General features: G+C 41.3%; 1 protein-coding gene across 3 annotated transcripts in view; it reads left to right on the top strand.

Annotated features, from left to right (window-relative positions):
• The window catches only part of PDE2A (phosphodiesterase 2A), a 633,083-nt gene that overhangs the window by 381,196 nt on the left and 230,199 nt on the right, over positions 1-21,688 (top strand). For all 3 annotated transcript variants that reach the window (XM_069759489.1, XM_069759488.1, XM_069759486.1), the window contains 3 exons: positions 1,077-1,136; positions 17,077-17,236; positions 17,414-17,466. In XM_069759489.1, the coding sequence (XP_069615590.1) occupies positions 1,077-1,136; positions 17,077-17,236; positions 17,414-17,466 (273 nt within the window). The remainder of the gene's footprint in view (positions 1-1,076; positions 1,137-17,076; positions 17,237-17,413; positions 17,467-21,688) is intronic.

Raw genomic sequence — 21,688 nt, 5'->3', positions numbered from 1 at the left:
TACCTTTAGTGTGGTTGGATAGGATTAGGGATTGCGGTCAGCAGAGTTCCCACGTCTCAGAGCTCGTCCTATGTTTTTGGTAATTGTCAGGTCACTTTGTGTGCTCTGAACTTCAAGGTCCATTGTGGTTCTGAATTACCTGTTCATAACAACTGCCCCTATGTACAAGAATATAACTACTATAATACTGCTCCTATATACAAGAATATAACTACTATAATACTGCCCCTATGTACAAGAATTTAACTACTATAATACTGCCCCCTATGTACAAGAATATAACTACTATAATACTGCCCCTATGTACAAGAATATAACTACTATAATACTGCTCCCTATGTACAAGAATATAACTACTATAATACTCCACCTATGTACAAGAATATAACTACTATAATACTGCCCCTATGTACAAGAATATAACTACTATAATACTGTCCCTATGTACAAGAATATAACTACTATAATACTGCCCCTATGTACAAGAATATAACTACTATAATACTGCCCCCTATGTACAAGAATATAACTTCTATAATACTGCTCCTATGTACAAGAATATAACTACTATAATACTGCTCCTATGTACAAGAATATAACTACTATAATACTGCAGCTATGTACAAGAATATAACTACTATAATACTGTCCCTATGTACAAGAATATAACTACTATAATACTGCAGCTATGTACAAGAATATAACTACTATAATACTGCTCCTATGTACAAGAATATAACTACTATAATACTGCTCGTATGTACAAGAATATAACTACTATAATACTGCTCCTATGTACAAGAATATAACTACTATAATACTGCTCCTATGTACAAGAATATAACTACTATAATACTGCTCCTATGTACAAGAATATAACTACTATAATACTGCTCCTATGTACAAGAATATAACTACTATAATACTGCACCTATGTACTAGAATATAACTACTATAAAACTGTCCCTATGTACAACAATGTAAGATGTCCGGTCTTGTCCTGTTTTGTTGGACACTTTTCCCGTGTATCACTCGCCTTATTATTAATATTCCCGTTCTTTCCTCTCTTATCTTAGATGCACTGCAGTCAGCTGAGCGATTACGATGAGCAGAACCTGAGGACGCTGGAGAGACACGTAAGTGATAAATGTGTATCAGGAGGTAACAGATATTCAATTAAAGGTCTACTTTTTCTAACCCTTGGAGACACATGAATTGTGTTTGTTAACTTGTGTCCCGTCGTAAAGGGAAGTTGCTTTTTTATTATTGTGCTACTTTGCTGATTAAAATGAATTGCTTCCTCTGAGAATTGTGGTTTTCTGTTTATTTAATCCTCCCATAGAAGTCGATGTAATAGCGCCTCCAGCGTCGTCACTCATCAGTGGCGTCGTTGATCTTTAATAACGGTAACAGTAACTGTCACCCAGAAGTGGTTGATACGTCATCTTAATCGCCATGATTAGCATTGTAATGCCCATGTCATCATGAAGTAATCAGTACCGGCCCTTTTTAGGCTTCCTTCTTATTTTGCCACACCCATCACTTATTTGTCATTGTTTCCCAAATCTGTGTGATCAACGGCAATGAAGGATGGAATGTCTCTGTAGAAACGTCATAAGATTAATCATTTCCACTGCAACAAAGCAGATTGACAGGTTAATCAAATGAGCGTAGGGATTGGGGGATGTGGGGACTTACTCAGTCTGATAGGGGCAGCCCATCCCCCACAGGTAGCGGCACTAGGGCGAAACGGGCTACATTTGTAATAAGAGATTGCGCGGTTTATTCTCTTATCTGCCGCCTCTCCAATTGGAATCTGAGAGAAAAGAAAGAAATCCTTGGGTAGCTTCGGCGGGAGTATCTTTGGGACAGGCTGCATTATGTTTTATTACATAGAGGGTCTAGAGGTTAGTGATGATTCCCAGATGCCTCCCTGGTGATCTAGAGGTTCAGAGACGATGACTAATATCTTTAATAGTCCATAGCAGATCAATCGATGTATCACAGGTCATTGCAGGGTAATGATTGAAAGTTTGCGAATCCTTTAGAATTTTCTAGATTTCTGCATAAATTTGATCTAAAACGGCATCGTATTTTGACACAAAATAAAGAACCAAATGAGTAACAATGTCAGATTTTCTGTTCTTTGTGTTTTTTTTTTTCTATTAAGGAAAATAGTCCAATATTACATTTCTGCAAGTTGCAAAAGTATGTGAACCTTTGCCTTCAGTATCTGGTGTGACCATTACTTACGGTAGTTTTACACTTTCCAGTAATTGTTGATTATTCCTGCACATTGGATGGCGGAATTTTCCCGATTCTCAGCTCTGTCCCGTTGGTGATTTTCTCAATAAATTGTTCTCTTCAGGCTCTTACACAGAATTTCTAGGATTGAGGTCCATGCTGTGACCCGTTTGCTCAAGAACTTCCTCGTTATTCGTTTGTGGAATTACTTGTTTTTTTTGGGGGGGTTGTTGTCGTGCTGCAGGATCCACATTCTCTTGAGATTCAGCTCATACACAGACGTCCCCGGACATTTTCCTTTAGAATTTGCAGATAAAATTCAGAATTCTTTGTTCCATTAATGATAGCGGCCGTCCTGGCCCAGATTCAGCAAAACACGCCCAATGACTACCTCCACCACCATGCCTCACAGATGGTAGGAGGTTTTCATGCTGTTTTTTTTTTCACCCAACATAGCACTTCTCATTTAAGCCATTGAGCTCTGTTATGGTTTCATCCTTCCATAAACATTGTTCCGGAGCATTCTGGCTGGTCCACATGATCTTCACCAAACTGCAGATTGGCAGCCATGTTTTTTTTTGGAGAGCAGTGGCTTTCTGTCTGCAATCCTGCCGTGTCCTTCTGTGTCTTCAGTGTTCTCCTGATGGTAGAATCATAAATATTAACATTAGCTAATGTGAGTGAGTCCTTTGGATGCTTAGCGGCGACCTTGGGTTTCTTTGTTACCTCACTGACTATTATATGCCTTGCTTTCGGTCAACCACTCCCAGGAATTGTAATAACCGTGTTGAATTTCCTCTATTTTTTGCATAATCTGTCTGACTGTGGTCCAAACTTTTTAGAGATGGTTTTGTAACTTTTTGTTAGCTTGATGAACATCGAGAGCCCTTCTTCTGTGGTCCGTAGAAATCTCCTTTGTTCCTGCCATGATATCCTTAACAACTTCAAGTTCAGACTATGAGAGATTCCCGTTCTTTAAATAAAACGAGTCGTCCACTCACACTTGATTGTCATCTCGTTAATTATCTGTTAATACTAAGGGTTCACTTACTTTTACCACTCACAGACCTGATATTGGATCAGTTTCTACAATAAAAACAATGTGCAGACTCCCATATTTCTGACTCCTTTGTTTGATTTAGGTTCTTTATCTACTTCTAGAACTTATATGAAATTATGATGTAGTTTTAGGTCAAATTTATGCAGAAATATAGAAAATTCTCAAGGGTCCACAAACTTTTAAGCTGCAGAGTACGTAATACCCCAAAAGTTCAGGGGTAGCAATGGTTAAATATTGATTATGCTTGGTGGTCTGTATAGGTTCAGGAGTCATTGACAATATCTGTGCTGGTCTGCGGAAGGTCAACAGGACCATCTATGGGCAAGTATCTGGTTTCCATTGTGGCCCACAGACGTTTAAGGGTTAATATATGATATGTGCAGTGATTAGATGCGAGCCGTGTCAGATAGTGTCTTACCAACGCCGGCTTCAGTTGGATGTTTGACTGGTTATTATACAAGAGTGGGGCTCAGGATGGGGGGTCATTATACCAGAGTGGGGCTCAGGATGGGGGGTCATTATACCAGAGTGGGGCTCAGGATGGGGGTCATTATACCAGAGTGGGGCTCAGGATGGGGGTCATTATACCAGAATGGGGCTCAGGATGGGGGTCATTATACCAGAATGGGGCTCAGGATGGGGGTCATTATACAAGAGTGGGGCTCAGGATGGGGGTCATTATACCAGAGTGGGGCTCAGGATGGGGGGTCATTATATCAGAGTGGGGCTCAGGATGGGAGGTCATTATACCAGAGTGGGGCTCAGGATGGGGGGTCATTATACCAGAGTGGGGCTCAGGATGGGGGGTCATTATACCAGAGTGGGGCTCAGGATGGGGGTCATTATACCAGAGTGGGGCTCAGGATGGGGGTCATTATACCAGAATGGGGCTCAGGATGGGGGTCATTATACCAGAATGGGGCTCAGGATGGGGGTCATTATACAAGAGTGGGGCTCAGGATGGGGGTCATTATACCAGAGTGGGGCTCAGGATGGGGGGTCATTATACCAGAGTGGGGCTCAGGATGGGAGGTCATTATACCAGAGTGGGGCTCAGGATGGGGGGTCATTATACCAGAGTGGGGCTCAGGATGGGGTCATTATACCAGAATGGGGCTCAGGATGGGGGTCATTATACCAGAGTGGGGCTCAGGATGGGGTCATTGTACCAGAGTGGGGCTCAGGATGGGGGGTCATTATACCAGAATGGGGCTCAGGATGGGGGTCATTATACAAGAGTGGGGCTCAGGATGGGGGTCATTATACCAGAGTGGGGCTCAGGATGGGGGTCATTATACCAGAGTGGGGCTCAGGATGGGGGGTCATTATACCAGAGTGGGGCTCAGGATGGGGGGTCATTATACCAGAGTGGGGCTCAGGATGGGGGTCATTATACCAGAGTGGGGCTCAGGATGGGGTCATTATACCAGAGTGGGGCTCAGGATGGGGGGTCATTATACCAGAATGGGGCTCAGGATGGGGGTCATTATACCAGAATGGGGCTCAGGATGGGGGTCATTATACAAGAGTGGGGCTCAGGATGGGGGTCATTATACCAGAGTGGGGCTCAGGATGGGGGTCATTATACCAGAGTGGGGCTCAGGATGGGGGGTCATTATACCAGAGTGGGGCTCAGGATGGGGGTCATTATACCAGAGTGGGGCTCAGGATGGGGGTCATTATACCAGAATGGGGCTCAGGATGGGGGTCATTATACCAGAGTGGGGCTCAGGATGGGGGTCATTATACCAGAGTGGGGCTCAGGATGGGGGTCATTATACCAGAATGGGGCTCAGGATGGGGGTCATTATACCAGAGTGGGGCTCAGGATGGGGGTCATTATACCAGAGTGGGGCTCAGGATGGGGGTCATAATACCAGAGTGGGGCTCAGGATGGGGGGTCATTATACCAGAGTGGGGCTCAGGATGGGGGTCATTATACCAGAATGGGGCTCAGGATGGGGGTCATTATACCAGAGTGGGGCTCAGGATGGGGGTCATTTTACCAGAATGGGGCTCAGGATGGGGGTCATTATACCAGAGTGGGGCTCAGGATGGGGGTCATTATACCAGAATGGGGCTCAGGATGGGGGGTCATTATACATAGAAAATGGGTCAGGATGGGGCTCATTATACCAGAAAGGGGCTCAGGATGGGGGTCATTATACCAGAGTAGGGCTCAGGATGGGGGTCATTATACATGGAAAATGGGTCAGGATGTGGGTCATTATACCAGAATGGGGCTCAGGATAGGGGTCATTATACATGGAAAATGGGTCAGGATGTGGGTCATTATACCAGAATGGGGCTCAGGATGGGGGTCATTATACCAGAATGGGCCTCAGGATGGGGGTCATTATACCAGAATGGGGCTCTGGATGGGGGTCATTATACAAAAGTGGGGCTCAGGATGGGGGTCATTATACCAGAATGGGGCTCAGGATGGGGGTCATTATATTAGAATGGGGCTCAGGATGGGGGTCATTATACCAGAATGGGGCTCAGGATGGGGGTCATTATATTAGAATGGGGCTCAGGATGGGGGTCATTATACCAGAATGGGGCTCCGGATGGGGGTCATTATACCAGAGTGGGGCTCAGGATCGGGGTCAGTATACCAGAATGGGGCTCAAGATGGGGGTCATTATACCAGTGGGGTCAATGATGGACGTTATTATACAAGGAAAGGGTGTTGTGAATTCTTTTATCGAAGTCCCTCCTGTGGTCATGAATGGTACTTCGGCGAGTTCTGTCCATGGACTCCCTCTGGTGGCTGTGAGTGGAGCTGCTGCTTCTGAGGTTCCTTCCACAGGTGACGTAGTTTATTCTTTGGCTGGCTGCTCTATTTAACTCCACTCAGATCGTTACTCCATGCCAGCTGTCAATGTTCTTGTACTGGTTCAGTTCGCTCTTGGATCTGTCGGGTGTCCTGTCTACTCCAGCAGAAGCTAAGTCCCTGCTAGTTTATTATTTGTTCTTTGTTTTCTTGTCCAGCTTGCTACCATGATTTTGCTTTGCTAGCTGGAAGCTCTGGGATGCAGAGTGGCACCTCCGCACCGTGAGTCGGTGCGGAGGTCTTTTTGCACACTCTGCGTGGTCTTTTTGTAGTTTTTTGTGCTGACCGCAAAGTTACCTTTCCTATCCTCTGTCTGTTTAGTAAGTTGTTGTGAATTCTGTGGCCAAGCTCCCTCCTGTGGTCGTGAGTGGTACTTCGGCTGGTTCTGTCTATGAGCTTCCTTTGGTGGATGAGAGTGGTACTGCGGCTTCTGAGTTTCCTTCCTCAGGTGATGAGGTTAAGTCGTTAGGTGCTGCTCTATTTAACTCCACCTGCTGCTTTGATCCTGGCCTCCAGTCAATGTTCTAGTATTGGTCTTGCTTCCTCCTGGATCGTTCCTGTGGCCTGTCTTTCCTGCATAAGCTAAGTTCTGCTTGTGTTACTTTTGTTTGCTATATTTTCTGTCCAGCTTGCTATATTGGTTTTTCTTGCTTACTGGAAGCTCTGAGACGCAGAGGGAGCACCTCCGTACCGTTAGTCGGTGCGGAGGGTCTTTTTGCCCCTCTGCGTGGTTGTTTGTAGGTTTTTGTGTTGACCGCAAAGCTATCTTTCCTATTCCTATTCCTATTTCTATTCAGTAAGTCGGGCCTCACTTTGCTAAATCTATTTAATCTCTGTGTTTGTATTTTCATCTTTACTCACAGTCATTATATGTGGGGGGCTGCCTTTTCCTTTGGGGAATTTCTCTGAGGCAAGGTAGGCTTATTTTTCTATCTTCAGGGCTAGTTAGTTTCTCAGGCTGTGCCGAGTTGCATAGGGAGCGTTAGGCGCAATCCACGGCTACCTCTAGTGTGGTGTGATAGGATTAGGGATTGCGGTCAGCAGAGTTTCCACGTCTCAGAGCTCGTCCTATGTTTTTTGTAAATGTCAGGTCACTTTGTGTGCTCTGAACTTCAAGGTCCATTGTGGTTCTGAATTACCTGTTCATAACAGTACTGGAGGCCCAAAGTACTAATGCTTCTCAATAGAGGGAAAAGAGAAGTTCTGAGACCATTTTTTTTTCTTTGCACTGTGTTCTGTCTTTCTTTTCCCCTTTACATCAGGGTGGTTCAGAACACAGGTGTGGACATGGACATTCAGGGTCTGTCCTCTTTGATGGATAATCTCACTATAAGTGTACAGAACATTCAAGATTTAGTGGTTCAGAATCCTATGTTAGAACCTAAAATTCCTATTCCTGAGTTATTTTCTGGAGATAGAGCTAAGTTTTTGAATTTTAAAAATAATTGTAAACTATTTCTGGCTTTGAAACCCCGCTCCTCTGGTGACCCAGTTCAACAAGTTAAGATCATTATTTCTTTATTACGTGGCGACCCTCAAGACTGGGCATTTTCCCTTGCGCCAGGAGATCCTGCATTATGTAATATTGATGCGTTTTTTCTGGCGCTCGGATTGCTGTACGACGAACCTAATTCAGTGGATCAGGCAGAGAAAAATTTGCTGGCTCTGTGTCAGGGTCAGGATGAGATAGAGATTTATTGTCAGAAGTTTAGAAAGTGGTCCGTGCTCACTCAAATGAATGAATGTGCGCTGGCAGCTATTTTCAGAAAGGGTCTCTCTGAAGCCCTTAAGGATGTCATGGTGGGATTTTCTATGCCTGCTGGTCTGAATGAGTCTATGTCTTTGGCCATTCAGATCGGTCGACGCTTGCGTGAGCGTAAATTTGTGCACCATTTGGCGGTATTATCTGAGCATAAACCTGAGCCTATGCAGTGCGATAGGACTTTGACCAGAGCTGAAAGGCAAGAACACAGACGTCAGAATGGGCTGTGTTTCTACTGTGGTGATTCCACTCATGCTATCTCCGATTGTCCTAAGCGCACTAAGCGGTTCGCTAAGTCTGCCACCATTGGTACGGTACAGTCGAAATTTCTTTTGTCCGTTACTCTGATTTGCTCTTTGTCGTCCTATTCTGTTATGGCATTTGTGGATTCAGGCGCTGCCCTGAATTTGATGGACTTGGAGTTTGCCAGGCGCTGTGGTTTTTTCTTGGAACCCTTGCAGTATCCTATTCCATTGAGAGGAATTGATGCTACGCCTTTGGCCAAGAATAAGCCTCAGTACTGGACTCAATTGACCATGTGCATGGCTCCTGCACATCAGGAGGATATTCGCTTTTTGGTGTTGCATAATCTGCATGATGTGGTCATTTTGGGGTTGCCATGGCTACAGGTTCATAATCCAGTGTTGGATTGGAAATCTATGTCTGTGTCCAGCTGGGGTTGTCAAGGGGTACATGGTGATGTTCCATTGCTGTGAATTTCGCCTTCCACTGCTTCTGAAGTCCCTGAATTTTTGTCGGATTACCGGGATGTATTTGATGAGCCCAAATCCAGTGCCCTACCTCCTCATAGGGATTGCGATTGTGCTATTAATTTGATTCCTGGTAGTAAGTTTCCTAAGGGCCGACTGTTCAATTTATCTGTGCCAGAGCACGCCGCTATGCGGAGTTATATAAAGGAATCCTTGGAAAAAGGTCTTATTCGCCCGTCGTCATCACCGTTGGGAGCAGGGTTCTTTTTTGTGGCCAAGAAGGATGGTTCTTTGAGACCTTGTATTGATTACCGCCTTCTTAATAAGATCACTGTCAAATTTCAGTACCCTTTGCCGCTGCTGTCTGATTTATTTGCTCGGATTAAGGGAGCTAGTTGGTTCACCAAGATAGATCTTCGAGGGGCGTATAATCTTGTGCGTATTAAACAGGGCGATAAATGGAAAACAGCATTTAATACGCCCGAGGGCCATTTTGAGTACCTGGTTATGCCATTCGGGCTTTCTAATGCTCCATCTGTATTTCAGTCCTTTATGCATGACATCTTCCGAGAGTACCTGGATAAATTCCTGATTGTGTATTTGGATGATATTTTGGTCTTTTCGGATGATTGGGAGTCTCATGTAAAGCAGGTCAGAATGGTGTTCCAGGTCCTTCGCGCAAATTCCTTGTTTGTGAAGGGGTCTAAATGTCTCTTCGGAGTTCAGAAGGTTTCATTTTTTGGGTTTTATTTTTTCTCCTTCTACTATCGAGATGGACCCTGTTAAAGTTCAGGCCATTTATGATTGGACTCAACCGACATCTGTGAAGAGCCTGCAGAAGTTCCTGGGCTTTGCTCATTTTTACCGTCGCTTCATCGCTAATTTTTCTAGTATTGCTAAACCGTTGACTGATTTGACCAAGAAGGGTGCTGATATGGTCAATTGGTCCTCTGCGGCTGTAGAGGCTTTTCAGAAGTTGAAGCGTCGTTTTTCTTCTGCCCCTGTGTTGTGCCAGCCAGATGTTTCGCTCCCGTTTCAGGTCGAGGTTGATGCTTCTGAGATTGGAGCAGGGGCTGTTTTGTCGCAAAGAAGTTCTGATGGCTCGGTGATGAAATCATGTCCCTTCTTTCCTAGAAAGTTCTCGCCTGCTGAGCGCAATTATGATGTTGGCAACCGAGAGTTGTTGGCCATGAAGTGGGCATTCGAGGAGTGGCGACATTGGCTTGAAGGAGCCAAGCATCGCGTGGTGGTTTTGGCAGATCACAAGAATTTGACTTATCTCGAGTCTGCCAAACGGTTGAATCCTAGACAGGCTCGATGGTCGCTGTTTTTCTCCCGTTTTAATTTTGTGGTTTCGTACCTTCCGGGCTCTAAGAATGTGAAGGCTGATGCCCTGTCAAGGAGTTTTGCGCCTGACTCTCCGGGTGTTCCTGAGCCGGCGGGTATTCTCAAAGAGGGGGTAATTTCCCCTGATTTGCGGCGGGTGTTGCAGAAGTTTCAGGCTGAGAGACCTGACCGTTGTCCAGCGGAGAAACTGTTTGTCCCTGATAGATGGACTAGTAGAGTTATCTCTGAGGTTCATTGTTCGGTGTTGGCTGGTCATCCTGGAATCTTTGGTACCAGAGATTTGGTGGCTAGATCCTTTTGGTGGCCTTCTTTGTCACGGGATGTGCGTTCTTTTGTGCAGTCCTGTGGGACTTGTGCTCGGGCTAAGCCCTGCTGTTCTCGTGCCAGTGGGTTGCTTTTGCCCTTGCCGGTCCCGAAGAGGCCCTGGACGCATATTTCCATGGATTTTATTTCGGATCTCCCCGTCTCTCAAAGAATGTCGGTCATTTGGGTGGTTTGTGATCGCTTCTCTAAGATGGTCCATTTGGTACCCTTGTCTAAGTTGCCTTCCTCCTCTGATTTGGTGCCATTGTTTTTCCAGCATGTGGTTAGTTTGCATGGCATTCCGGAGAACATCGTCTCGGACAGAGGTTCCCAGTTTGTTTCGAGGTTTTGGCGATCCTTTTGTGCTAAGATGGACATTGATTTGTCTTTTTCTTCGGCTTTCCATCCTCAGACAAATGGCCAAACCGAACGAACTAATCAGACTTTGGAAACATATCTGAGATGCTTTTTTTCTGCTGATCAGGATGATTGGGTGTCCTTCTTGCCTTTGGCTGAGTTCACCCTTAATAATCGGGCCAACTCGGCTACTTTGGTTTCGCCGTTTTTCTGTAATTCTGGTTTTCATCCTCGTTTCTCTTCAGGGCAGGTTGAGCCTTCGGACTGTCCTGGTGTGGATACTGTGGTGGACGGGTTGCAGCAGATTTGGACTCATGTGGTGGACAATTTGACATTGTCCCAGGAGAAGGCTCAACGTTTCGCTAACCGCCGGCGCTGTGTTGGTCCCCGACTTCGTGTTGGCGATTTGGTTTGGTTGTCGTCTCGTTATGTTCCTATGAAGGTTTCCTCTCCTAAGTTTAAGCCTCTGTTCATTGGTCCGTATAAGATTTCTGAAGTTCTCAACCCTGTGTCATTTCGTTTGGCCCTTCCAGCTTCTTTTGCCATCCATAATGTGTTCCATAGGTCGTTATTGTGGAGATACGTGGTGCCTATGGCTCCCTCCGTTGATCCTCCTGCCCCGGTGTTTGTCGAGGGGGAGTTGGAGTATGTGGTGGAAAAGATTTTGGATTCTCGTATTTCGAGACGGAAACTCCAGTACCTGGTCAAGTGGAAGGGTTATGGTCAGGAAGATAATTCCTGGGTTTTTGCCTCTGATGTTCATGCTGCCGATCTAGTTCGTGCCTTTCATTTGGCCCTTCCTAATCGGCCTGGGGGCTCTGGTGAGGGTTCGGTGACCCCTCCTCAAGGGGGGGTACTGTTGTGAATTCTGTTATCGAACTCCCTCCTGTGGTCATGAATGGTACTTCGGCGAGTTCTGTCCATGGACTCCCTCTGGTGGCTGTGAGTGGAGCTGCTGCTTCTGAGGTTCCTTCCACAGGTGACGTAGTTTATTCTTTGGCTGGCTGCTCTATTTAACTCCACTCAGATCGTTACTTCATGCCAGCTGTCAATGTTCTTGTACTGGTTCAGTTCGCTCTTGGATCTGTCGGGTGTCCTGTCTACTCCAGCAGAAGCTAAGTCCCTGCTAGTTTATTATTTGTTCTTTGTTTTTTTGTCCAGCTTGCTATCATGATTTTGCTTTGCTAGCTGGAAGCTCTGGGATGCAGAGTGGCACCTTCGCACCGTGAGTCGGTGCGGAGGTCTTTTTGCACACTCTGCGTGGTCTTTTTGTAGTTTTTTGTGCTGACCGCAAAGATACCTTTCCTATCCTCTGTCTGTTTAGTAAGTCTGGCCTCCCTTTGCTGAAACCTGTTTCATTTCTGTGTTTGTGACTTTCATCTTAACTCACAGTCAATATATGTGGGGGGCTGCCTTTTTCTTTGGGGAATTTCTCTGAGGCAAGGTAGGCTTTATTTTCTATCTCTAGTTAGCTCTTAGGCTGTGAAGACGCGTCTAGGGAGAGTCAGGAACGCTCCACGGCTATTTCTAGTGTGTGTGATAGGATTAGGGGTTGCGGTCAGCAGAGCTCCCACTTCCCAGAGCTTGTCCTTTGTTGGTTTAACCATCAGGTCTTTTCGGGTGCTCCTAACCACCAGGTCATAACAAAAGGGCCCAGGTTGGGGGACATTATTACAGGAAGAGGCTTAGCAGGAGAGACATTATTACAGGATGAAGGTCCAGACGTGGGACATTATTACAGAAAGGGGCTCAGGTTGTGAGACATTAACATTACTACAGTACGTGGCATTATTACAGAAAATGGCCCAGGTTGGGGGACATTGTTACAGGAAGGCACCATGATGGGGGATATTATTACAGGAAGGCACCATGATGGGGGATATTATTACAGATAAGGGCCAGGATGGGGGACATTATTACAGAAAATGGCCCAGGTTGGGGGACATTGTTACAGGAAGGCACCATGATGGGGGATATTATTACAGGAAGGCACCATGATGGGGGATATTATTACAGGAAGGCACCATGATGGGGGATATTATTACAGATAAGGGCCAGGATGGGGGACATTATTGCAGGTAGGGGCCATGATGGGGGACATTATTACAGGTAGGAGCCATGATGGGGGACATTTTTACAGGTAGGGGCCATGATGAGGGACATTATTACAGAAAAGAGCCATGGGTGGGAGACATTATTACAGAAAATGGATGTAGATGGGGGACATTATTACAGGAAGGGGCCCAAAATGGACAATATTATTACAGAAAAGGACCAGGATGGGGACATTATTACAGTAAAGGGCAAGGATGGCTGACATTATTACAGGAAGGGGCCATGATGGTGGACATTATTACAGGCAGGTGCTATGATGGGGACATTATTACAGTAAAAGGCCAGGATGGAGACATTATTACAGGAAGGGGCCCAGAATGGACGATGTTATTACAGGTAGGTGCTATGATGGGGACACTTATAAGCATGACTTTATAGGATATAGAATGCTACGAAGAATTTCTTTGGGGTTAACATCTAATATCTGTGGTGGTCAGATTCCAGGGGAGAACGGTCAGTGGTGGCTTACTATTAATATTACTGAAGCTCTAGGGAGACTCTGGGTGAATATCTGTTTTCACTGGTGGTATACAAAGGTTTAAGGGTTAACAACTAATAATGGTCGGGGTCTAGGGTAGGATAACAGTATTATCCCAGGAGGGCTAGCATAATTGTATGCCAATATCTAGTAATTAGAGCTTAATATCCACTGTCTGCAGTAATATCCCTAGAGGTCTACAGCAATTGTGGGAAAATATCTAATACCTCTAAAGCTCTGGAGTAAGTGTACTTAGATATTTAATATCCCTGGTGGTCTGGAGGGGTTCAGAGATTATTACCTAATGTCTGTGGGGGTCTTGGACAAGTTAATATTCCTTTTCCCAGAGATATAAGGTAATTGTAGGTTAATATCTAATATACCTAAAGCTCTGAAGTAAGTGTAGTTAGATATTTAATATCCCTGGTGGTCTGGAGGGGTTCAGAGATTATCAATTAATGTCTGTGGTCTTGGACAGGTTAATTTTAGGGTAATATTCCTGGTGGTCCAGGGTATTTTAATAGTCATATCTCTGGAGAGCTAGGGTAATCCTTGGTTAATTTAATGTCTGATGTTCATAAAGCTCTGGGGTGAATATGTTTAGATATTTCTCTTGGTCTAGAGGCGTTCACAGCATAATTTCTAATATTCCTGTTGGTATAGGTTAGTAGTCATTTCCCTGGAGAGCTAGGATAATTCTTCATTAATGTCCATAAAGCTTTGGGGAGACTCTCAGTGCCCCTGGTGGTCTAGAGAAGTCCAGGGACTAATATAGAATATTCCTGGAAGTCTAAAGAAGTTCAGAGGTTAATATCTAATTTCCCTGGTGGTCTAGAGAAGTCCAGGGGCTAATATAGAATATTCCTGGAAGTGTAAAGTAGTTCAGGGGTTAATACCTAATATCCCTGGTGGTCTAGAGAAGTCCAGGGGCTAATAAAGAATATTCCTGGAAGTCTAAAGAAGTTTAGGGGTTAATATCTAATATCCCTGGTGGTGTAGAGAAGTCCAGGGGCTAATATAGAATATTCCTGGAAGTCTAAAGTAGTTCAGGGGTTAATATCTAATATCCCTGGTGGTCTAGAGAAGTCCAGGGGCTAAGAAAGAAAATTCCTGGAAGTCTAAAGAAGTTTAGGGGTTAATATCTAATATCCCTGGTGGTCTAGAGAAGTCCAGGGGCTAATATAGAATATTCCTGGAAGTCTAAAGAAGTTTAGGGGTTAATATCTAGGGGTTAATATCCAGGCGCTAATATAGAATATTCCTGGAAGTGTAAAGTAGTTTAGGGGTTAATATCTAATATCCCTGGTGGTCTAGAGAAGTCCAGGGGCTAATATAGAATATTCCTGGAAGTCTAAAGAAGTTTAGGGGTTAATATCTAGGGGTTAATATCCAGGCGCTAATATAGAATATTCCTGGAAGTGTAAAGTAGTTTAGGGGTTAATATCTAATATCCCTGGTGGTCTAGAGAAGTCCAGGGGCTAATATAGAATATTCCTGGAAATGTAAAGTAGTTCAGGGGTTAATATCTAATATCCCTGGTGGTCTAGAGAAGTCCAGGGGCTAATATAGAATATTCCTGGAAGTGTAAAGAAGTTCATGGGTTAATATCTAATATTCCTGGTGGTCTAGAGAAGTCCAGGGGCTAATAAAGAAAATTCCTGGAAGTCTAAAGAAGTTTAGGGGTTAATATCTAATATCCCTGGTGGTCTAGAGAAGTCCAGGGGCTAATATAGAATATTCCTGGAAGTCTAAAGAAGTTTAGGGGTTAATATCTAGGGGTTAATATCCAGGCGCTAATATAGAATATTCCTGGAAGTGTAAAGTAGTTTAGGGGTTAATATCTAATATCCCTGGTGGTCTAGAGAAGTCCAGGGGCTAATAAAGAAAATTCCTGGAAGTCTAAAGAAGTTTAGGGGTTAATATCTAATATTCCTGGTGGTCTAGAGAAGTCCAGGGGCTAATATAGAATATTCCTGGAAGTCTAAAGAAGTTTAGGGGTTAATATCTAGGGGTTAATATCCAGGCGCTAATATAGAATATTCCTGGAAATGTAAAGTAGTTCAGGGGTTAATATCTAATATCCCTGGTGGTCTTGAGAAGTCCAGGGGCTAATATAGAATATTCCTGGAAGTGTAAAGTAGTTCAGGGGTTAATACCTAATATCCCTGGTGGTCTAGAGAAGTCCAGGGGCTAATATAGAATATTCCTGGAAGTGTAAAGTAGTTCAGGGGTTAATATCTAATATCCCTGGTGGTCTAGAGAAGTCCAGGGGCTAATATAGAATATTCCTGGAAGTGTAAAGAAGTTCAGGGGTTAATATCTAATATCCCTGGTGGTCTAGAGAAGTCCAGGGGCTAATATAGAATATTCCTGGAAGTGTAAAGAAGTTCAGGGGTTAATATCTAATATCCCTGGTGGTCTAGAGAAGTCCAGGGGCTAATATAGAATATTCCTGGAAGTGTAAAGAAGTTCAGGGGTTAATATCTAATATCCCTGGTGGTCTAGAGAAGTCCAGGGGCTAATATAGAATATTCCTGGAAGTCTAAAGTAGTTCAGGGGTTAATATCTAATATCCCTGGTGGTCTAGAGAAGTCCAGGGGCTAATATAGAATATTCCTGGAAGTGTAAAGTAGTTCAGGGGTTAATATCTAGTGTCCCTGGTGGTCTAGGGAAGTACAGGGGCTAATATAGAATATTCCTGGAAGTCTAAAGTAGTTCAGGGGTTAATATCTAATATCCCTGGTGGTCTAGGGAAGTACAGGGGCTAATATAGAATATTCCTAGAAGTGTAAAGTAGTTCAGGGGTTAATATCTAATATCCCTGGTGGTCTAGAGAAGTCCAGGGGCTAATATAGAATATTCCTGGAAGTGTAAAGAAGTTCAGGGGTTAATATCTAATATCCCTGGTGGTCTAGAGAAGTCCAGGGGCTAATATAGAATATTCCTGGAAGTGTAAAGAAGTTCAGGGGTTAATATCTAATGTCCCTGGTGGTCTAGAGAAGTCCAGGGGCTAATAAAGAAAATTCCTGGAAGTGTAAAGAAGTTCAGGGGTTAATATCTAATATCCCTGGTGGTCTAGAGAAGTCCAGGGGCTAATATAGAATATTCCTGGAAGTGTAAAGTAGTTCAGGGGTTAATATCTAGTGTCCCTGGTGGTCTAGGGAAGTACAGGGGCTAATATAGAATATTCCTGGAAGTCTAAAGTAGTTCAGGGGTTAATATCTAATATCCCTGGTGGTCTAGGGAAATACAGGGGCTAATATAGAATATTCCTGGAAGTGTAAAGTAGTTCAGGGGTTAATATCTAGTGTCCCTGGTGGTCTAGAGAAGTCCAGGGGCTAATAAAGAAAATTCCTGGAAGTGTAAAGAAGTTCAGGGGTTAATATCTAATATCCCTGGTGGTCTAGAGAAGTCCAGGGGCTAATATAGAAAATTCCTGGAAGTCTAAAGTAGTTCAGGGGTTAATATCTAATATCCCTGGTGGTCTAGAGAAGTCCAGGGGCTAATATAGAATATTCCTGGAAGTGTAAAGTAGTTCAGGGGTTAATATCTAATATCCCTGGTGGTCTAGGGAAGTACAGGGGCTAATATAGAAAATTCCTGGAAGTGTAAAGTAGTTCAGGGGTTAATATCTAGTGTCCCTGGTGGTCTAGGGTAGGTTATCACATCCCTGGAGAGCTGATTGATGCCCCTGAAGCTTTCCCTGGTGGTCTACAACTGACTTGTGGCAATACCCGGTGTCAGTGACGGTGCAGCGCAGCCTAGTGGTGGCACCCGGTATTGCAGGTGGGGATGGTTCAGATAAGGCGCCGCTCTTGGCTGGTGGACGGATCCATCGTGTAACGCTCCTTTCTTGTTCCGCAGATGGTGGTGGCGTGTAAGCGGGTGCTGGCCGTGCAGAAGTTACAGCCGTGGCCCCAAGTCAGTCTGTCAACGGGCTCCTCAGAAAGATCACTGGTCAAATCCGAACCCGCTCCCAATGAAAGTTACGATGAGCTGGACAGGAAGATCCTGCAGTTATGTGGTACGCGAAGCTACTGTTCATCCTGTGCCTCCTGTTTCATGAATAGAATTTTACAACTACAGTGACGGCTGACACCGACACAGCTTTGTGCCTGTTGTAAAGCTGAGAAAGATTCCACCGCTCTTTGGGTCCGGGTTCCCTTTAGGGACTTGATATAAACCTGTGTCTCGTCCTCAGGTGAACTCTACGACCTGGACGCGGCGTCTCTGCAGATCAAAGTCATTCACTACGTGAGTAATGCGGCCAAAAGTTCTGCAACTTCCTAATAAGCCCGGTGCATTGTGGGATCTCTGCCGGCTGTCACCGGATGGCACCTGAGCCTGACCTCCATACACTGTGGATACAATGTAGATACAATATAGATACAATGTAGATACAATATGGGTACAAAGTAGATACAATATAGATACAACATGGATACAATGTAGATACAGTGTAGAGACTACAGAGATACAATATAGATACAATATAGATACAACATGGATACAATGTAGATACAATATATATATAATGTAGATACAATATAGATACAATATAGATACAATATGGATACAATGTAGATACAATGTAGAGACCACAGAGATACAATATAGATACAATGTAGATACAATATGGATACAATGGAGATACAATATAGATACAATATAGATACAATATGGATACAATGTAGATACAATGTAGATACAATATGGATACAGTGTAGATACAATATAGATACAATGTAGATACAATATGGATACAATGTAGATACAATATAGATACAATGTAGATACAATATGAATACAATGTAGATACAATATATATGCAATGTAGATACAATATAGATACAATATGGATACAATGTAGATACAATATATATAATGTAGATACAATATAGATGCAATGTAGATACAATGTAGATACAATGTAGATACAATGTAGATACAATATGGATACAGTGTAGATACAATATAGATACAATGTAGATACAATATGGATACAATGTAGACACAATATAGATACAATGTAGATACAATATGGATACAATGTAGATACAATATAGATACAATGTAGATACAATATGGATACAATGTAGATACAATGTAGATACAATATGGATACAATATAGATACAATGTAGATACAATGTAGATACAATATAGATACAATGTAGATACAATATAGATACAATGTAGATACAATATGGATACAATGCAGAGACTACGTAGATACAACATGGATACAATGTAGATACAATATGGATACAATGTAGATACAATATAGATACAATGCAGAGACTACGTAGATACAACATGGATACAATGTAGATACAATATAGATACAATGTAGATACAATATGGATACAATGTAGATACAATATATATACAATGTAGATGCAATGTAGATACAATGTAGATACAATATGGATACAATGTAGATACAATGTAGATACAATGTAGATACAATGTAGATACAATATAGATACAATATAGATACAATGTAGATACAATATAGATACAATATAGATACAATGTAGATACAATATGGATACAATATAGATACAATGTAGATACAATATAGATACAATGTAGATACAATATAGATACAATATAGATACAATGTAGATACAATATAGATACAATGTAGATACAATATGGATACAATATAGATACAATATGGATACAATGTAGATACAATGTAGATACAATATAGATACAATGCAGAGACTACGTAGATACAACATGGATACAATATAGACACAATGTAGATACAATATAGATACAATGTAGATACAATATGGATACAATATAGATACAATGTAGATACAATATAGATACAATGTAGAGACTACAGAGATACAATATAGATACAATATAGATACAATATGGATACAATGTAGATACAATATGGATACAATGTAGATACAATATAGATACAATGCAGAGACTACGTAGATACAACATGGATACAATATAGATACAATGTAGATACAATATAGATACAATGTAGATACAATGTAGATACAATATAGATACAATGTGGATACAATATGGATACAATGTAGATACAATGTAGATACAATGTAGATACAATATAGATACAATATAGATACAATGTAGATACAATATAGCTACAATATGGATACAATATAGATACAATATAGATACAATGTAGATACAATGTAGATACAATATAGCTACAACATGGATACAATGTAGACACAGTGTAGAGACTACAGAGATACAATATAGATACAATATAGATACAATATGGATACAATGTAGATACAATATAGATACAATATAGATACAATATGGGTACAATGGAGATACAATGTAGATACACTATAGATACAATGTAGATACAATATGGATACAGTGTAGATACAATATAGATACAATGTAGATACAATATGGATACAATATAGATACAATGTAGATACAATATGAATACAATGTAGATACAATATATACACAATGTAGATACAATATGGATACAATGTAGATACAATGTAGAGACCACAGAGATACAATATAGATACAATGTAGATAAAATATAGATACAATGTAGATACAATATGGATACAGTGTAGATACAATATAGATACAATGTAGATACAATATGGATACAGTGTAGATACAATATAGATACAATGTAGATACAATATGAATACAATGTAGATGCAATATATACAATGTAGATACAATATGGATACAATGTAGATACAATATAGATACAATGTAGATACAATGTAGATACAATATAGATACAATGCAGATACAATATAGATACAATGTAGATACAATATAGATACAATGTAGATACAATATAGGTACAATGTAGATACAATATAGATACAATGTAGATACAATGTAGATACAATGTAGATACAATGTAGAGACAACGGAGATACAATATGGATACAATATGGATACAATGGAGATACAATATAGATACAATATAGATACAATATGGATACAATGTAGATACAATGTAGATACAATGTAGATACAATGTAGATACAATATAGATACAATGTAGATACAATATGGATACAGTGTAGATACAATATAGATACAATGTAGATACAATATGGATACAATGTAGATACAATATAGATACAATGTAGATACAATATGAATACAATGTAGATACAATATAGATACAATGTAGATACAATATAGATACAATGTAGATACAATGTAGATACAATATAGATACAATGTAGAGACCACAGAGATACAATATAGATACAATATAGATACAATATAGATACAATGTAGATACAATATAGATGCAACATGGATACAATGTAGATACAGTGTAGAGACTACAGAGATACAATATAGATACAATATAGATACAATATGGATACAATGTAGATACAATATGGATACAATGTAGATACAATATAGATACAATGTGGATACAATATGGATACAATGTAGATACAATGTAGATGCAATATAGATACAATATGGATACAATGTAGATACAATATGGATACAATATAGATACAATGTGGATACAATATGGATACAATATAGATACAATATAGATACAATATGGATACAATGTAGATACAATATGGATACAATATAGATACAATGTAGATACAATATGGATACAATGTAGATACAATGTAGATACAATGTAGATGCAATATAGATACAATATGGATACAATGTAGATACAATGTAGATGCAATATAGATACAATATGGATACAATGAAGATACAATATGGATACAATATAGATACAATGTAGATACAATATAGATACAATATGGATACAATGAAGATACAATATGGATACAATATAGATACAATGTAGATACAATATAGATACAATATGGATACAATATAGATACAATGTAGATACAATGTAGATACAATATGGATACAATGTAGATACAATATAGATACCTCATCAAAGGATAATAAAAGTCCTCCTTCACTCCCCGCACCCTCACAATCACCTGCAACGTGTCTGAATAGCCTGTAAGCATGGATTAAGGCTGCATTAAAGACACTTTTTTCAGCAAACTGGTGAGTGCCGCTTCTTTTATTATCCTTTGATGAGATATGAAGATTACTGTTACTTATTGAGCAGAGCACCGTATCCAGTAGCTTTATCTGGAAAACGCAATTGGTATATATCGGTGAAATAAGCAAAGGGGCATAGAACCAGAAGGCGAGCCCTGGTGCTGTTCCAATCTTTATGTTTGTCATGCAACAATATAGATACAATGTAGATACAATGTAGATACAATATACATACAATGTAGATACAATATAGAGACTACGGAGATACAATGTAGATACAATATAGATACACTGTAGATACAATATAGATACAATATAGATACAATGTAGATTCAATATAGATACAATGTAGATACAATGTAGATACAATATAGATACAATGTAGAGACTACAGGATACAATGTAGATACAATATGGATACAATGTAG

This window comes from Ranitomeya imitator, chromosome 3, assembly GCF_032444005.1.
Source record: "Ranitomeya imitator isolate aRanImi1 chromosome 3, aRanImi1.pri, whole genome shotgun sequence".
NCBI classification, from domain to species: domain Eukaryota; kingdom Metazoa; phylum Chordata; class Amphibia; order Anura; family Dendrobatidae; genus Ranitomeya; species Ranitomeya imitator.
Note: the sequence above shows the minus strand (reverse complement) of the source record. Positions and strands in the feature narration are given on the sequence as shown.